At 38.1% G+C, this 19,799-nt stretch overlaps 1 protein-coding gene across 3 annotated transcripts in view; it reads right to left on the reverse strand.

Annotated features, from left to right (window-relative positions):
• Positions 1–11,692: 11,692 nt before the first annotated feature.
• LOC147911399 (uncharacterized) overlaps positions 11,693–19,799 on the reverse strand; it is a 92,049-nt gene continuing 83,942 nt past the window's right edge. For 2 of the 3 annotated variants that reach the window (XR_015551088.1, XM_087428124.1), the window contains exon 4: positions 13,614–14,045. Coding sequence is in view for 2 of the 3 variants with exons in the window: in XM_087428124.1 (XP_087284250.1) it covers positions 14,022–14,045 (24 nt within the window). In the remaining variant the exon portion in view is untranslated. Of the gene's footprint in view, positions 13,090–13,613; positions 14,046–19,799 lie in introns of those variants that run through there. The other variant, XM_087428123.1, reaches the window with a different exon arrangement.

Below are 19,799 nucleotides of genomic sequence, written 5' to 3' on the forward strand. Positions count from 1 at the left end.
TTCTATACTTTTTAAAAAACATGCACAATGTATGTACTTTTCTTTCGCCCTTAATTCATCTTTTAGTTGAAGTTCTACAGTGACGTATAATCAGTGCTCATCCCCAGACCTTATGCTGAAGCCTCTCCTTTGAGTCCCATCCAAGAATGTCATACACCTATGTGTTTATGAAAGATTCCTTTATGTCTTTGCACATTTTCGAACAGATTGATACCACTTTAGAAATATTCTTATAACTCGAATATTATCCTTTACTTGTTTTTGATGTAATAAGTTCATCTATGACATTTGAAAACTGGAAAGAGCTGGAACATTTTTCTATGTTAATTTTTTCACGTTTCCACATGTGACTTAATTGTTCTAATTTTTTTCAGATAATTTTCCTGTGTTTTCCACGCATGTTTTCTTTTTATCTGCAAATAACCTACATAGTATTTACACATTCTGTTTTATTTTACTGTTTTTAATTACATGGGCTCGCACTTAAGTAAATATTTCAAATAAGGATGGAGGTACTGTGGATTCTTGTTCCATTTTTTTATCTTAGAAATTTTTGAGAAATAATATTTTATTTTAGATGGTTTTCATTTGTTATATTTCACCTATCACATATAATGATAAAGTCTGATGAGTTTATTAAATTTGGGTCATTATTGGAAAAATGAAGTGTTTGTGTCCTTTGATGTATATATGTGATTAATTATATTAATAGATTAATAAACAAGAAAACACTCGAATTTCTGGAATAAATCCTCTTTGGCCATGACATTTCAGAATAGTGTATATTTCGATCAGTTCAATTCATCCCTGCTCATAGGTACAAGGTGTTCAAGGTACTACCTTGTCTGATCAACTCTGCCTGGTCCCTGAACCCCAATATTTGGTACTGAATTAGAACCTTGAGGTTGATTGTTAATATTGAACTATTTCGTACTCTGCAGAGGTGAGAGCCAAGTCATCTTTACTGAGGGAGATTATATGTAGGCTTCTTTCCTGCCATTGGGGCTACTTTCATCATTAGTTTACTGGGCAAGTGCTGGTGTGGCTAAGGAAAAGAGCTGGCTTATTCACCTTGCTGATTTAGTTATTAAGAGCTTCACTCACTATGGTGGCCTCTCAATGATCACTCACCTGGGACACAGGGCCACCTTATTCATGAGTGGTGGAGGATGATATTCCAGAAGGCTTGGGATACGGAAGGAGCAAGACTGAAAGATGGGTGAGAAGGAAACTTGGAGAAGATATCAATGGCTAAACCTTTCAGAATAGCCAAGGATGTGAAAATATTAAAAAATACCTCTTCTTCTTAAATTAATGTGTTTTAAAAGCATAGCAAATTAACATTCAACCTCCCACCCCTTAGTGTATGGATGTGTGTATAATTTATACATAGCCACATAATTTGTTCCAAATATTTCTTTGTCCATATTCTATAGGATTTTTATATAAAACTCTCATCAATCTTCATTTTTATATAATCTGTGGTTCTCATTTTAATTACTTCTTTTTCCCCAGAGTTATCTAGAAGTGTTAATAAATTTCTGAGTGAAAAGTTGATTTTTTGACTAAATATTACTTGTAAATTTCTAATATTAATGCATTATGTTCAAAGAATATGGCATAATTTTTTTCTGCTATGTGGAATTTACTGAGATTTTGGCTGTTCCATAGGACTCTGAAAAGTGTATGCATGTGCAAATATATTTGTTAATTTTGTCACCCACATTGTCTATAGTATTAGCCTTTTGTATCCACTTTGTTTCATTGAACTCTGGATTTTCAGAGATGTGATTAAAATCTCACATTGTGTGTCAATTTATAACTTGTTTACCCATCTTGCATATATTATTGCAAGTTATACTGTTTGACGGTTATTGGGTCATGACAATTTTTTTAAAAATTTTGCTTTACTTTCTATCCTATTTAAGGTTTTCTGTCTTAATTCCACTTCATCTGATATTAACAGTATTGCACCAATTTCTGTTGGCTGGAATTGATTTGCTCAATCTTTTGTGCCTCCTCTTTATTTTAAACCTGTGTCATTTTTTTCCCCTGCAAATAGTATACTGATGAAATTTTTAAAAAATGATCATAACAAAACACACTAATCTGAAAGTTTCTCAATAGAAAAATATATTTCATTTACATTTTTGTTATTATGAACATATTTGGACATTTGTTTGTTGTATTTTAGTGACTTTCTATTTTACTTTTTTTATTATTTCTCCAATTTTCCTTCTCTCTTTTTAACTGAACAAATTTTCTTTGTTCCATTTTTCACATTGAATTTTGAAAATTTTTAATATTTCTGGTGATTGTCCTTAAAATATTATACATTTATTTGTAACGAACAGCTATTTTTCAGAAGGATTTCAATGTTACTGAGCATCTACCATGAACCACTCACTGTGTTCAGTGCTTTTATGTAGCTCTGTGTTTCCACAGACTACCAGCTTGCCAGTAACTGGTAACGGAGTTATGACAAAAACCTTGAAGGTAAATACAAATATCTGCATTAGATCTTTGCAGTAATATTTTTTATTTTGGAGATGAGGAAATTTGTGCTCAGTGGCTACTATGTGCCAGTCTCTGATCAAAGCTTTCGGAAAAGATTAGTATACAAGAGAGAAGAAAGTCTTTGCCCTCATGGGGCCTACCTCCTAGTGGGGAAGACGCACAACAAACAAACATCTTGAATGGTAAATTGTTTAGTAATATGGTGTACTAGAAGGTGATAAATGCTGCAGAGGAGAGAAATAGGGCAGGATTGAGAGAGACAGGGCTGCTGGTGATGCTGGTGGAGTGGAGGCGGCAGCTGTAAATTTTCTCAACACTTTATTTTGAAGGGTTTTAAAACTTCAAAAATAGTTGTATGGAAAGTACATATATCCTTTACCCAGACCTGCAGTCACTAATTGTCAAATCTTTCTCTCTGTCTAGTGCTCTCTCTCTCATTTTGTCTCTCTCATTCTCTCTCGCTCTCCACACACACACACACACACACACACACACACTTTAAACCATTTTAGAGTGAGTTTCAGACACTGTGACACTGTATCCCTGAGTATTCAGCTACTGTGATTACTGATAACCAAATGCTGGCCCAAGGAGCACTCCAGGCTGACTACTTGAGCATTCCCCAGGATGCAAACTCAAAATGTAAGTGGTTAGGACCAGCAGCTGGTGGTTCTGAAGTCATTGGGGCCCACCCAGCAATTTATACTTGATTGGATCTCCTCCAAGTGATTCAGATGCATAAGTATGTCGAGGAACCAGTGGCTCAGTTAGGATCAAGGAGCTTGTAGGAAAGTGAAAAAGCAGCAGCAGACACAGGCCCCCTGAGACCACAGTTCCTTGAAACTGAGGAAAAGCTTGCCAAGGGGAGAAAATCCTTTTCCTATTTCCTGCTACAGCGAAAACTGATACTGAAATATATGGCCGGCCAAGGTTCCAAACTTTTTCAAAAACAAATTAAGATTCTTCTGATAAAGACCCCTTTAATTTCTTTGGTGTAACCTTTAGGTATGACTCACTTGAAAAATGGTAAATATTCAATTAGCATTTGTTAATTGAACGCTTAAATTATGGAAAGAGTTAATCTTTTATGCTTTTGTTTCTTTACCGAAGATATTGTATTAGAAAGATTTTTATTTTATTTCTGTATAATTTCCAAGTAAAATAAAGTACTAAGATATTTAACATTCTTTAAGTTAAGGAGTACATAATCAAAAGCTAATACGTAATAACAAAAGCTAATACATCATTGTTTCCCCAAAATAGAAAAAAGGTTATGTGGTGACAGAGACTGTCCTTGACATTTAACTCTAGCCAGTATCCTCTGAGTCCTCTTTCTGACTAGGCCCCAACCCTGGGCTCTGTCCCTGGGTTTTATTCCAGTTTTAGCAAGAATCCTGCCTAGTCAGTTTAGGGAAAATCCTCCATCCTTGCTGTATGATCGCCCTGGTCTGCCTTTAGCAAGACTCCTATTAGGTCAGTTTAACAAAAAATTACCCATCTTTTAGTAATTTTCCATCCACCCATCCCCCACCCTACGCCTTGGTTATAGTGGAAGTTATAGAAAAAAACCGAAAGTGACTTCATGAGTTGTTTGTAATTCAAAATGCCTGTCTATGCTTTCTATCACTGTGTTTTCAATTATATGAAAACTTAATTTTAAAATTGTCTTCCTTGTAAATAATTGATTCATTTGAAGCTTCTTATGAAAATGGTGTTCTTTTCCATCAAATGTGACAATCTTTAAATTCAATTTCTATTTCTATGCCTATGGATATTTGCTTTTCCGTGTTGTGGCAGATTTCAAAACCACAGAGTCTAAACCCTTTGAAAGAGTCAAATAGCTCGCTGATAGGCTTTATTGCAATGTTCACGTGTATACTTTTATTTTGTTATTATTTACTGATGGAGTTTACCCCCTGTGCAGCATTTTTTGTCTCAGCACCCAGGAGGGGGAGATAATATTTGTGCAGAGGCATCACGGATGGGCTGTGGGAATGCCCGGGCAAGTTAGTCTCTTCGTATCTCCTCTGCTCACGGGCATGCTCCATTGTCCCATTGGACTTCACTTACAACACACAAGTTCAAAGTTAAAATTATGAAGAATTTCAAGACAGCAAGAGCAGAGCATTAAGCCAAATGTAGGACCCTTGAATGACCATACAGGTTATGTGTTCTGTTGCTGGCTCTGTCTCTATGTATGGAATTTGTTATCTCCATGTTATCCTGGGTTCCAGTGTTTTGAAATCTTTGAACCTTAATCTGAAGCCTCTGAGAATGCCTAGATCTCAGAGCTGAAGTTGAAAGATTAGACTATAGTACTCAAATTTCTCTCTATAAAGCACTTAAGTACTCTTTTTCACTGTCTTGCTGGGCATTCTTTACCCTTCTTTCACTGGTTAGCTTGGGTGTGGTTTGCAGACAAGGAATACACAAGCATCATTGATCATGTGAAAGCCGTGCTTGTTGATTTATAGATGGTGACACTTTCAGGGACTTATAGTTAGTGGCTGCTTGTGACAATTGTTCATTTCTGAGAATTTAGTGACTGAATCTTTTTGAAGTTAATCTCAGAATTTCTACTAAGTGGTAACATTAAACAAGTCATCTATTTTAAACTTAAGACAGTGCCTACAATTGTTTGTAAGAGTTATGTACTTCTAAATCACAGGGACATGCTTTTGACAGAATCGACTTCCACCTTATGACCCTACCCTTTAGAGACAGATGTGTACGTATCAATCTCTAGAAGAACTGATGAATAGGGTTCAGTAGGTATTGCATCTCATGACAGTTAGATTTTAAATTGTAGTTACATAAATGAATAAAATACATTAATACGTCAGTTATAATTTAATAACAGCTGGAAGTCTGCCGTGTAAGGTATGAAATCTTGGGAAGGACTGGCCACAGACATTGTGACATAACATTTTTTAGTTAAATTTATCAGAATTGATTAGCTACTATTGTTCAAGTCCATGAGAAAATAAATGAGACATGACCTCTGTTTTAAAGGAGCTCAAAACTCAGGAAAAAAACACCACGATTAAAAATGATCAGAAATTTATTGTAAAGAAGTGAGCATTTGCCGAAACCCAGTAAAATTTCACAACCAACATCTTGTAACCTAATTTTTCTCTGACTTACTATTATACATACTAACGTACTCTAAGCTGACTACTGCATTTAGTAGGTGCTCCATGAATGCTAACTGTGATTATGCATAAGGACGTTTACATGGGTTATCTTATTAAGTGTCATGAGAATTCAGTGAGATGCACATCTTTGTCTTCTCCATTTGATAGATTCAGAGACTATATATCTGAGAGATTTAAAAAACACCCTCAGGTAATTCAGCAAGTAATTGAGTAATTGTATAATGGAGCAATGAATTCAAAACCAGTTCTGTTTGACTCCAAATATCTATGCACTGTGCTAGGTTGTTCTTAAGGTGTTTTCTTTGGCATGTCACACTCTGAAGGTTTAGTCTAGAGCAGACTTTCTCAGCTGTGCACAACAGATATTATTCTAGGAAGTGTCCTAGAGAAAAAGGTGAAGGCAACAAATGAGAGAATGGGAAGGATTTGTGGTCAAATGTTTGGCTGCATTCTCCTTTGGAAATTCATAAAACATATTAGCATGTTTAATGATCTAAGGTGCCCTGCAACATGAAAAGCAAATCAGTTGTGCTTGCTCAGTTAACACATATACCAAAAAATTGCAAAGAAACACAGAATAATATCATGGTCCTTGTATAGAGATGACATATAATTTTGAAGCATCTTATATTACTGTATGCCTTACTTATTCCAATAAATATTAGTAATATTTATAAATATTAAATATATTATATATTTATATATACATAAATATATATAAATGTGATAAATTTTGTTCAACTGCTACAGTATTTCTCATGTTTATTGGATTGTATATTCTTTCTTTCCCTAATACAAATTAATGTATCATGGAAATATTATTTCATGAGACAAGTTTTTGGGAAAAGTGATGTGGAAATGTAACTATTTAGAAGCATTAACCACATTATGGACTACAGAGAGAACATCCAAATCAGTGTCTCATAGTTACGGGTCAGTTTGTTTTATTGTTATTATGCCTGTGGAGAGAAATGTCTTATAATTTATAAATAAGTAAATGAAAAATTATATTTATCTAAAATAATCAGGCAAATTTGGGAGAAGATTACTTTTATAGAAGGTGCCTTTTGTTAACCGATCTACGACGTTGTTGGAGTAGTGGTGCAGAGGAGTAGAACAACAGTAAAATGTGTAGTAGTTGTGCTGTGTATAGGAGATTCAACCAGAGGGAAAAAGAGGGGTTCAAATTGATTTGAAAAAAAAAGGAAAAGAAAGAACCAGCCCTGATGGCCTAGTGGTTAAAGTTTGTTGCTCTCACCACTTTGATGGCCCAGGTTCGTTTCCCCGGTGTGGAACCACACCACCTGTCTCTCAGTTGCCATGCTGTGGCAGTGGCTCACATAGAAGAACTAGAGGGACTTACAACTAGGATAAACAACCATGTACTGGGGCTTTGGGGAGGGAAATAAAAAAAAAGAGGAAGATTGGCAACAGATGTTAGCTCAGGGTGAATCTTTCCAAGAAAAAAAAAAAAAAGGAGGGAAGGAAGAATGGAAGAAAGGAAGAAACAAATAAATAAATAAATCCTGGACTAGGTTTAAATCTTCAAGGTCTGCAATCTAAGAAAAGTAACAATCATGATTAGAAGAGAGAGGGGGAGGAAACCCAAAAAGTAAAAGAAAAAACTAGGTCCTGATATTGAAAAAAATATGCAAAATGATAATAGAATATTGTTTTAATCCACATTTTATGTTGTCCCATATTTTTAAAAACAATGATTTTTCTGAATGTGAGGAAAATAAGTCATTAATGTTTGGAATGTGGGTTGTCTTCCTTCACCATGCTTGGGCTACTAACTATTTATCTTATTAATCAACTTAAGCTAGTCATTTCTTTTGGGAGATCAGGACACCAGAACAGTATAGTTCTCAAACCCACTTGGAAATGGATGCATAAAGGTGGCCTGTGGTTTCATTCGGACCTGGCAGTTACCTTTTTTAGAAGAGGAATCAACCCAACTGAATCTTAGCAAAGTAGGTCTTCGTAGGTCTTTCTTCATATCCTTGTATTTGTCCTCTCAGCTGAGAATATAAAAAGTGAAGTTTCAAGGGCATGTGTAGGGAATGTTCTGAGAAACCCCAGGATTTAGTAAATTATAAATTTTAAAAGAGAGCACTTCTTCTTTAGCAAGTAGCTCATGTATTTGCTTGTGGAGCATCATGCTGGGCGCCAGGAGGGTCTGAGGGGGCAGCCGGGTGGAACAATTTCTATTGCTTTGGTGCCCTGCAGCAATCTTTTGAGTGGGGCAGGTATTTTCAAAATAACACTTGTCTAAAAGAATCCATAGTCTTTGTCAGGGTATCAGCAGCTTGAAGTCTTCCTGACTTGGATTTTATTACTTGAAAAAAATCCAAATGAAACTTCTGTTGAGAGAATATAGCCACCACAGGGGTCCTGATGTGGGACTCTTATAATAGAAATGAAGGTAGGCTGCCTTCTAGATCTCACTAATTTCCCAACATCTGTTTCTTATTCAGTTCCCTAGATCAGGGATTATTTTCTGTAATGGTAAATGTATATTAACTTTGTAAAATAAGCATGAAAAAGAATATTCCCATGTGTATTTTATTTGGAGGTAAAAACAAATATGGCAAATGGAGTAGAAACATTAATTTAAACATTTTTGTTATTGTAGGAGAATTTCAATTATTAAATTGGAACATAGATGTGCATGTATATTCATTCAGAAAGTTATTAGCTCTAAATAAATATCTTCTTTAATCTTGAATAATAAGTAAGTATACATTTGAAGTACTTAGAATTTTTCTCTATTCCATCACCACAATCTATGAGAGACACACACTTAGATAAGAATGCATAGATGTTTCTACTATTCTAAGAACGCTTTGAGCAATACTTCTTAAGTACGGTTCAGGCATCTCAGCAACAGGATGAATCACCCAGTGTACTTTCGTTTTCAGTACTCTTAAAATACAAATACCCGAGTCCCTCTCAAGATTTATAAAATCAGATTCTAAATGGGGGTGGTGCTCTGGGAACTGTGTTTTACAGATTTTCTGCTAGCTTGATGTGATAAGCTTTGACTATTTCTACCTTAACATTGAAGCAGAAATAATTTTTGTACACTAATTCTGAAGGTTTTTTTTTTATCATGAAAGGTGTATGTATTAATCTGCTCGGCCTGCCATAACAAAATACCACAGACTGCGTGGCTTAAATGACAGAAACTTATTTTCTCACAGTTCTGGAGGCTGGAAAGTCTGCACTCAAGTTTCCAGCAGAGTTTGGTTTCTGGTGAAGGCTCTCTTTCTGGCTTGCAAATGGCAGCCTTCTCATTGTGTCCTCACATGGCCTTTCCTCAGTGTGTGTGCCAGGAGAGAGAGGGTTAGCCCTCTGGTGTGTCTTCTTATAAGGAAACTAATCCTGTCAGATCAGAGTCCCACTCTTAGGATCTCATTTGACTTTAATTACTTCCTTAGCAGCTCCATCTCCAAATGTAGACACACTGGGGGCTGGGGCTTCAACATATGAATTTTGAGGAGACTCAACATTTGGTCCATAACAATGTACAATATATTTTGTCAACTATTTAATTCCTTACATACAACTGCAAAAATGTAACAGTAAAAAGCATCAATTCTGTCCATAAAGGTAGGAAAACTTAAAAGCTACTCTAATTTTGAAAATCCTTCCTTTCTTGGAGAGAAAATTTATAAACAGTTCTGTTCAACTTTTGCATCTTAGAACAGAAATTGAATCCATAATCTTTCAAATTTATATTCTGTGATGGTTCTAAACACAAAGGACAAGCAATGAAAAAGCATCTGGAATAATTTCAGATTTTAGCCAAATTAAAGGGATGTACACCAGCACCCAAAACTTAATCCTGGGCCTGGGTTCAACAGGCTGTCATGGAGAGTAGTGGTGCAGGGTGATGTCTTGTAAAGGAAAATTGATGTTTGAGAAGCTGCAGAGAGAAACAAGATAAACATATGAAACTCAGAAATCGGGGTTTCAGGGAAAGGAGCGAGCGTTCGCAGCCTGATTGTGTAGATGAGCATTGAAAAAACAGACTTGGGTACTGGACAGGTGCAGGTTTGATTTTTGTCTCTAAATGGCTGAGGATACTTAACCTAGCTGATATTTAAGCCCCATTGCAAAATAGAATGGTATATTATATTTTTACTAATGGATAAAAAATTATCACAACTTAGTGGCTGAGAACAACATCTATTTATCATCTTACAGTTTCTGTAAGTCAGGAGTCTGGGCACAGCTTAGCTCTGCTCAGGGCCACACGAGTCTGCAATCAAGGTGCTGGCTGGACTGCACTCTCATCTGGAGGCATGACTAGAGATAGACATGCCTCCAAGCTCACTGAGGTTCTTAGAAGAATTGATGCCCTGAGGTTGCATGACTGAGGGCCCTGGCTTTTTGCTGACTTTTGGCTGTTGACTGTCCTCAGGTCCGGCAGTCCTAGAGGCTGCCTACGAGTTCTTTCCACACAAGCTTCCTCAACACGGCTGCCTACTTCACCAGGTAAGCAAGCAGAGATTCTAGCTCTACTCTGCTAAGACAGAATCTTACATAACATAACATAATCACAGGAGTAACATCTAGGGTAACCCAATCAGGGGAGCGGCGTCCCACCACTTTTGCTATATTTTATTGGTGAGAAGCAAGTCACAGATTTCAACTGCATTCAGGTGGAAGGGATTTACAAGACTATGACTCATTGGGGGTCACCTTTGGGTATGTTTGCCACAGATAGTAATACTTACCTATGTAGCTTTTTGGGATTAAAAGAAATTATACACATAGAGTTCATGGTCCATATTATGTACTACTTACATAGGAGACATTACTGCATTCCACTGACATGTGTAGTGAGAAAAAGCTCTTCTAGGACAGTAACTGATCTCTTGACCTCGTCTCATCTCATAGATTCAACCCAGAGTAGCCAGGGAGTATACTGTGCCCGTCTTGATAGGTGTCACACTTGTTTCTTATGAAGTTTATGTTCAGATCTCCGTCTAAATTGACTCAGAAAAAAACTAAGAAGAGGGAAAAATGACAAACTCCTTCCCCTTTCTGCTCGTGCCTGCCCCTCTCAACATATACCTTAATATATCTATATATCTCTCTCCAACATCCATGGGCATTATGCCATTCTCTGGATGCTGTGGGACCCTCTTTGGCCCTTCCCTCATGTCCATTCTCCTTACAAAAGCAGTCCAGTACTATAACTCAAACTAACAACAAACTTTGTTCCATCAGTACACCACCTCCCACCCCTGGGCCTTGCACTCACATAGCTATTGAGAAGCTTAAAGTAATTCAACATATTTCTTAATAAGTTACTTCTCCTAGGAGATGTTAGTAGATATAATGCTTGCACACAGAGGAAGGCAAACAAGGAGAGATTGAGTGAGCTTGGAAGCATATCTTTTCCCAGTCAAGCCTCCAGGTGAGAATGGAGCCCAGTCAACACTTGATTGCAGCCTTGTGAGAGTCTGAGCAGAGGACTCAGCTAAGCCGTGCCTGGATTTCTGAGCTACAGAAACAGTGTTCCTTATGATAATGTTTTAGGATCGTATCTGATCTGTGGGGCAGAACTTTCAACACAGGGAGAACTTACCATAACTCTCAAACAAAGGAAAACTTCCTTCATCCTGTTTTGATTGTTCAGTGGAGAGCTTATGTTTCAACAAGCAAACCAATTATATGACTTTAAATAAACTATTCAGCATCTAAGTTGGCATTTCTTACAAATGCACATTGCTGGGAAAGGAACTCAAAATAATCACTCTTAGAAGAGTAATCAATGTTTTATTACTCTCTACAGCTTACAAGGCACTTTTAAATATATTCTCTGGATCCTAATATCATCTATGAAAGATGTTTGATTAGTTGTTCTTTAAGAGAGTTCTGTGAATTTCTCTGATTGTCAGATGGCAAGTATAAAAATACAAATAAAAATATGTTCCTAAATGTAATGTATGTTTTCCAGATAAAAGAGGTTAAATACTTTATAGTTTAAATTAAACTATTTAATGGTTGTGAGAGTAAACTCTCTGTGACTGTTTAGGTAGTGTTGGTAAGAAGGGATAGACAGTGTTTGTTTTACTGAAGGGGTTTTTGTATTGGAAAGTTTAAGGAAAATTGAGTTAGAATAAAATTTCCAATGCCCTGTAAATTAAAAATATCCAGGAAATAGATGTTTAATTGGGCATATAGTGTTTTATTTTAGCGCTTTGGGGACTGTGAAACACAAGTCGGTGTACTAAGCAGGTTTGGCATGTTCAGACACCAACTAGTAGCCTCTGGTCCCTTCCAGAAGATAACCCTTCAAGCATGAAGTCTCTCTCACCAGATTGTGTTTCTGTGAATGACAGGCCATCTTCAGGACCGGAGGGGAAATGGCTTAGTTGAATTCTTTTTCATTGCTTGAATCAGCTTCACTGAACTGAATTGATTAACTGTAAAAATGGAAGGATCAGTTTGATGAAGATTAAGGCATTTTCCCACCTTTAGCGTACACTGGATTACAGGGATGAAATGGGATGTAGTCAGCAGTACGGATGGTCGGATAGTGTATGGTACTGTGTGGACAGCTAAGGGTCACACTGCTTCCTCTCTTGCCCATCCCCTTCTCTAAGCTGGAATTCTTAATGTGAATGAAACATGACAATTCAAGTTAAATGAAACAGAAGATGGGTAATAGACAAACTTCAAACCAAGCCCAGGACTGGCTATATAATTTGCAGAGCACAGTATAAAATGAAAGTGAAAATATAAAGCCCCCTTTTCCAAAAATTTTTAACAATTTCATGGTGGCAACAACAGAATACTGAAATAATTGCAGAGCATGGGGCCCTCTGTGACTGCACACGTCTCACACTGTGAAGCTGGCCCTGCAAAGATCACCCCCTTCACCCCTGCATGTCCCCAACTTCAGCAGCAGAGTTGTCCCTAGCGTAGAATAAGTATGTGCCTTCATTGCCCATTAGAGGGAAGATGGGTTTCTGGGAGGCTTGGCGGCTGAGATGTTGATGTTGCCTGCGCGCTGATACCTGAAACACCTGAGGCCCTTATGTAGGCTCTGTCTCTCTGGCCTTTACCCCAACTCCACACACACTCTTCCGTGCTTCTTTCTTCTTTCACCCTTTGGCACTGTTGTAGTCCAAATACACATGGATTAAAATGCTGGTAGGCAAGACGAGTTTTTTCCCTTTCCTATACTGTGTCCCATGTATGGCCCTGGACCTTCAAGGGAAATCCTTCTTTTCACTTGTTTCCTGGAAGAGGCTACATAATCCTGTCTTTATGGAAATGCCATGAGGTGCAGTCCTGGAAGCACCAGCTTTGGAGTCAGGCTTGTACGGGTCTCATGATAGGTTCTGCCACCCTGTTATTTGATCTTGGGCGAGTCCTCCATCTTCCCTGAGTCCGTCTCCTAAGGTAAAGGGCAATAAAAATAACTACTTCACGGGGCTGCTCTGCCCATTAAATGAATGAGATAATATTTATAAAGACAAATGCCTGGCATATTATAAATACTAAAAGAATATGATATATTCCTCTCTGTATTATTATAATTTCTTTTTATTTTTTATTTATTTATTTTTTAACTTTTTGTTTATTGCAGTAACATTGGTTTATAACATTGTATAAATTTCAGGTGTACATCATTATACCTCTATTTCTGCATAGATTACATCATGTTCACCACCCAAATACTAATTACAACCCATCACCACACACATGTGCCGAATTGTCCCTTTTGCCCTCCTCCCTCCCCCCTTCCCCTCTGCTGACTGTTGGGTTTTCTGTTCCTTGCTGGAACAAAAGAGGTTAAAATAATTTTAAGGAATGAAGATCAGCCCTGAGCTAACATCCGGGCTAATCCTCCTCTTTTTGCTGAGGAAGACTGGCTCTGAGCTAACATCCGTTGCCAATCCCCCCTTTTTTTTTCCCCCAAAGCCCCCCAGTAGATAGTTGTACGTCATAGTTGCACATCCTTCTAGTTGCTGTATGTGGGACGTGGCCTCAGCATGGCCGGAGAAGCGGTGCATCGGTGCGCGCCTGGGATCCGAACCCGGGCCGCCAGCAGCGGAGCGAGAGCACTTAACCGCCAAGCCACGGGGCCGGCCCTATTATAATTTCTAATCATACTTTGCAGAAAATATTAATCAGTTTTATTTTGAGATAAAGAGTATAAAATTCAGAAGCATAGAACTGGAGAGAACTTCAAAGATTTTCTGGCTTAGTGGCTCTTAAATTTGTTGGGATCATAGATCCTTTTGAATTCTGATGAAAGGCAGGGGACCCCCTTTCTCCCCAGCAGTGACGCATGCATTCAGCGTTCTCTATCAGGGGCTTCTTTCACTACCTGGAGCTCGTCATTGGAACCTATGGACACAGGGAAAAGAGAGAGTATCAAACCCTTTGTTAGTTTTCTACTCACAACACAGTGCTGGGGTTGGCCTCTCAACATCCAGCTCCTGTTACTGAGAGCAACCCCCTTTCATAGCCTGTTCTGTCTCCTGAATATGGGTCTATTTTTTTTCTTTGCCACAGAAATGCTGAGCACAACCTAGAAATTAATGAGAATATCAGATAATGATGCAATGTTTTATTTCAAAGACAATAACTGTGCTGACTTTCCTTTTGAATGCCTCTGTTCTTCCGAGAGACCCCTCAGTGCTGTGACCATCTTCCTTTTAGGTGACTATGTCTCATGTGCTGCTGTTCCCAACACTGATGATTTTATACTCAGGTAACGAAACAGAACAGGAGCTCGGGTTGGAAAGCAGCAGAGCTACTGGGCTTTTAATATGACCTATGGGTTGTCACATAGATCCCTACTTTTGTTTTTCCTTTTTTAGTTGATTAATTCTGTTTACTTTCATTTATTTATTGCTTCTTTTCCTTCTCTCACATTAGGCTTTGGGCCTAGATTGCAAATCATTTAAAAAAGTTACCTGAGTATCTAATTTCTGCCTGATCACTAACATTTTGCATTTGACTGTCCAGCATTTATTCCAGATTCTTCCCTCCTCTTTGGCTACTTCCACCTTCTCTTATTACACAAGACATTTGTGGCAGCAGCAGCAGCCTGGTGAATACTTTCCACAAAGAGACCTGCAAGTAAAGCTAAGAGAGAACGGAAGGCAGAGTCCCATCATGTCCCTTAGGCTCAGAGCCTGGTGTTCCTTTTGTTCTCTGTCTGGTTTCCACTTGACCCTCATGGTTTCCTTCTCCTTCCTAAGCACACATTCCAGAGTTTATGTTCACGGCTGAGAGATGCATGTAGAGAGTATGCAAAGAGTGACTTCCAGCGAGTAACCCACAGAGGGCTGTCAAATTTCTCTTTATGGATATCTTGGCTCTGAGTCATTTTTATATTTCTCCTAGCTCTAGATCAAGCTGAGGCTGAAAAGTAGGCTGTCTTGATTGTTTCCACATTTCTTGCAATGATATTGCAAGGGAAAATCCAGAGGGAATTGAAACATCATCTGTCATGTTTAGCCACGATGAAGTTATATGATAGCTGAAGTGCTAGAGCAAGGAAAGTATCTGCCAACCTGGAAGTTTTTAATCCCCATTTCTGAACGCTTACAGAGATGCCACACTAATCCCACGGTGCCCGGGCCCTGTCTGCTGCTGACGGGCCATCTGCCTTGTTCATACTGGATGTGATTAGATGTGACCCTCTGAGACCTTTTGAAGCTGAGCCTTACTTGGGTCCTGAGTCATTAACTTTCACCCAGACTCATCACTTTCTGCCTTCTGCCCACACAGGTTTTGTTTAATCTGGAAGTAATTGACACGTGGTAGGTGAGAAGCACCACACTGCCAGAAAGAAACTTCAAATTAAGTGCACGTTTCTTCAGGGTCGTAGAACTTCGACAGTTGTCCAGCTTTTCATTACTTAGCATGTGCGTATAATTTATCTATGTTTATTTTTAAAGGTTGTGTGTGAGCTCACTCAAATTTTTAATTGCCTCTCCTCTTAGCGATAAAAGAGGAGAAGTGTTTCCCATATGAGAAGGGTCATTAGTAGGAAGGAGCACTAATGGAAGCCTTGTCAGAGCTGACCTCAAGAGAAAGCAGAACAGGATCCTAGCTATGTTTTAGGAGTGGATGGAGCTGCCAGTGGGAATCACTGTGCTGAAAATAAGTCCCAACAGCTTGTCATTTCACCGTTACAGATTTACTCCTCTGGTGTGAAAAGTTTTTAGTTTTTAAAAGTGCAGCTATTAAATTGCAAGTTATCTTAGAAAATATTAGGCAATATCTGTGAACCCCCCATTGAAAGCCAATTAGGCACCTAATCCTTTGAGAACAGGGCATGGAATGGGTGTCAGAAAGATGAGGGAGGGAGGGCCGAAGCTGTTCTGAAAGTTGAAGGCGCAGAAAAACAAAAATCATCTGTTTCCTGATTTGTTGGAATTAGACTCTACTCTTCACTGTGGTACTTCAGTCAGAGAGGGTGATGAGATGCACAGGACTTGTGCAGTCTTTGGTTTTAAATTATTGTTAAATGTTTGAAGAATGTCTGGTGCTGCTATCATTGGGTCCTAAATAAATTCACTAAATTAACAAAGTACTCTTTGAGCTCTCTGCAGTGTATACAGCCCTCTCACAATCACAATTTTATTCAATTTTCATATAAGCCTGTATACATGTAGAAGACCTGTAGTTTCATCATCACCTACAGAGGAATCATAGATCTTGCCCATAGCAAGTACACATGAGTGGACGGTACTTTATAAATGTGTACTTTGCAGAAGAAAACTTAGGTTCAGGAACTAAGGTGCAAAAAGATAAAGTGATTTATCCGTGGTTACATCAGAGATGTCCATGTGAAATGTGCATTTTTGTCTGTATTAGTTTTTTACATTGCTTAAAATGTATGAATCATTTCTGATAACTTCATCACTATGACTGTATTTGAGCATGCAATTTAAAAAAAGTTCGAATAATGTTTGAAGTGATCTGCTGGGATGGTTTTTCTATTATAAGTCAATAAGGGAGAAGGAAGCATGACAATGTTATCGTTCAAATAGGGAAATAACACATATGGGATTTCTTTTTGGCAGAGTTTCTTCATGGTTCTGTCATAATGTTGCTTCCAAGAATATATCCATGGTCAGAAGCATAATCTTAATCTTACTTAAGCCTTAGGAGTATAGGGTACATCTATTTTTCTAAATTTGGTTTTGTTAGAACACAAGTAGAGAACGATATATTCAGGATTCCAACATTTTCGGAATCAAAAATGTCATTATGTGACCTGGCCTACACTATTTTTTTATAATATGGAAGTTATTGCAAAGATAGAAAACATATCACATTTAGCTTTATATTTAATGTATCTCATTTACAGAAAGAAATAAAATTACATGGAAGTGGGATTGTTCAAGAACATTTGGGACAAATGACATTGCTGATTGGAGTAAAGTTTTTGAATTGTGACAGAATGAAGAAAGTTAATTTGGAAAAAATAATGATGACAATTTAATATTACTATCTTTCTTCTACATTGTTTTCTTAGAAAAATCAAAGCATTTTAGAATATAATTTTACAGCCCAGGATCCAAACTCTCATCAAAAGCACTCAGTGAAATTTAATCATTCCTTTCATATTTGCATGGTTACATAGTTAGTCTCTTAGTTTCACTAATGTTATTTATCTGATGATGCTAAATTACCTAGCACCCATTCCTCACAGGATTTGGGTTATTCCATGCCAATAACCCTTGAATGACCAGAACACAAAATTCTTCTCAGAAGTTTACTTTAAAATTCTACATGAAAGACTAAATTGTTGTTTTTCTGTGTCCTTTCACAGACATGTGAAGAACTCTGATATTTGTGAACAAGTGGTAAAATAGGCTGTAGACAAGGGCAATAATAACCAATTAGTAAGCCTTAACTTTTCATGAACTTGTGCAAGATAGGTTCACCTGTTCTTTTGACTAGATTGAGGACTTAGGAGAACATAAGAGTAAAAAGTCTTGCGTAAATCTCTTATTTTAAGGATAGCTGTCCATGGGAAAAGCATCCTCCCGTCTTTCAGTAAAAAGCATTCACTTCAGTTCTTAGAGGAGAGTTGGGAGACTAATGGTGTCAGCCGCTACACTGGCCATTCCAGGAGGGGCAGTGTCTGGGAAATATCTCAGGTAAAATGCGATGGCCTAACCGTAAGCTGGTTAGAGATCTTTCATGAATACTAGGCTGTGTTTTTGTGGTGTTGTTTTAAAGACAGAGTGGTGGAGATGTTATATTGGTGTTGGGAGGTCAGTGGATTTAAGAGTCTATGACACTTAAAACTTAGAAGACTAGGGTTGGAGGCTAGGCTTTGTATCTCACAAATATAACCTAGAACAGTTCATTCAATCTGAGCTTCATTTTCATCTTTTCTAAGATTTATACTTGTGCTATTCAGGGCAGCTCAAGTACGAGGTATGCTGCAATCCAGGCACCTCAGGCCTGGGAATGTGTTTCAGTTATTTATTGCTGCATAACAAGTCATTCCCCAATTTATTGTCTTACGACAATACAATTTATTTCTCTTGATTGTGTGAGCTGACTAAATTTTCTACTGGTCTGACCTAGATCCTTCTTGCATCTAGCCCTGGGATTGACCAGGGCAGGGCTCAGCTGGGCTCTAGACCGACGACTCGGTTTTCCTCCACAGGGCCTTTCCGTGGAGCTGGCTTGGGCTTTCTCACTGCTTAGTGGTCTCAAGCAGCGTTCCCAAAGGAGGATTTCAAGAATGTGAACATAGAAGCTACAAAACGCTTAAAGGCTAATGTTCGAAGTTCTACAGTGATTCTTCTGCCACAATTTATAGGACAAAACAAGTCCAGCCCACATTCAAGGGGACAAAAAAAATCAGACCCACCACTTGATGAGAGGCAAGGTGAAGTCTCATTGCAGAGGGTATGCAATATGGAAGGTATTAGTATGACCATGTTTGAAAATAGTTTACAAAGAAGGAGAGTGCTAAAGATGAGACAGGCAGGGGATGATGCTGAGGGACACAGATGGAGATAGTACCCTCCCCTGCGAAGGAAACCCAGTGGTGCAAGTCACAAGAAACAAAGTCCATGCCTAAGTGGTGTTTAATGAATCTTGGATAAGAGCATGAACTCCTGAAGCAAAACAACTTTGGGATTAAAATCTGGCCCACTATTTCCTGACTATTTGATTAAGCTCATCTGTGCCTCAATTTTCTCGTCTATAAAATGAAGTGAATTACATTTTCTATTTCATAGAGTTGTTATTTTGAAGATTAAATAATTACTATATGTAAACAGCTTAGAATAATGCCTGGCAAATAGTAAAAACTTCAAGAAGTGTTTATTATTATTGTTGCAATATATCTAAACGCAGTTGGGGGGTGCTGGTGTGAAGTTAGCAAAGAATTTTAGTCACAGCTATGGGAATTCAGGAGAGATCTGTTACTTTCAAGAAATCAATCTTTATTCTTCAGGGATCTAGTTGGGGAGCACATGAAAGAGTCACATAGTGAAAAGGAACCACCTTTTGGAAGATCTGACAGGAGAAAGGTGATCTGTCAATGTCTGTGGCATAAGGCGGGACCCTGATTCTGGGGCAGAGCTGAGTGAACAGGGAGAAGTAACAGAGGGGAATGCACTCATGTGCACACATTTATGAACGGGGCCAACTCCTGGCTGCGGCTCTGCAGGGACAGGGATATGTTTGGTTTTCCTCAGAGAAATGTATAAATGAGTCTGGGGACACCAGGAAACCCAGATATCTTGGCTGAATCACTGAGACTAAGATACATGACTTAATTCCAACCTCCAGTAAAATATAATTTTACTTCCTACCACCGTTGATTGGTTTAGAAACTGAACTCAGTCTTGGTCTTTAAGTGGGGACCGTGAGCGGATTCAGCCCTGGAAGCCAGGGAGAGGAAGACAAATGCAGGGGCTGTGACACAAGGCTGATGACCTATCTCATTGGATGGTTATGATGATCAAATTCAACAGTGTGTATAAAAGAGGTTTGCAAATTACTATCATCAAGCATATCTCCTGGGGCAAAGAATTTTTCTTTTTAAAATAAATGTACTTGCCAAATTTTCTAACTAAACGCCCGGGGATAGAGTCCACGACGTGGTGTGTGAAG

The sequence above is a fragment of the Ceratotherium simum genome, unplaced genomic scaffold (genome assembly GCF_057802395.1).
Source record: "Ceratotherium simum simum isolate JZ-2026a unplaced genomic scaffold, ASM5780239v1 HiC_scaffold_43, whole genome shotgun sequence".
NCBI lineage: Eukaryota > Metazoa > Chordata > Mammalia > Perissodactyla > Rhinocerotidae > Ceratotherium > Ceratotherium simum.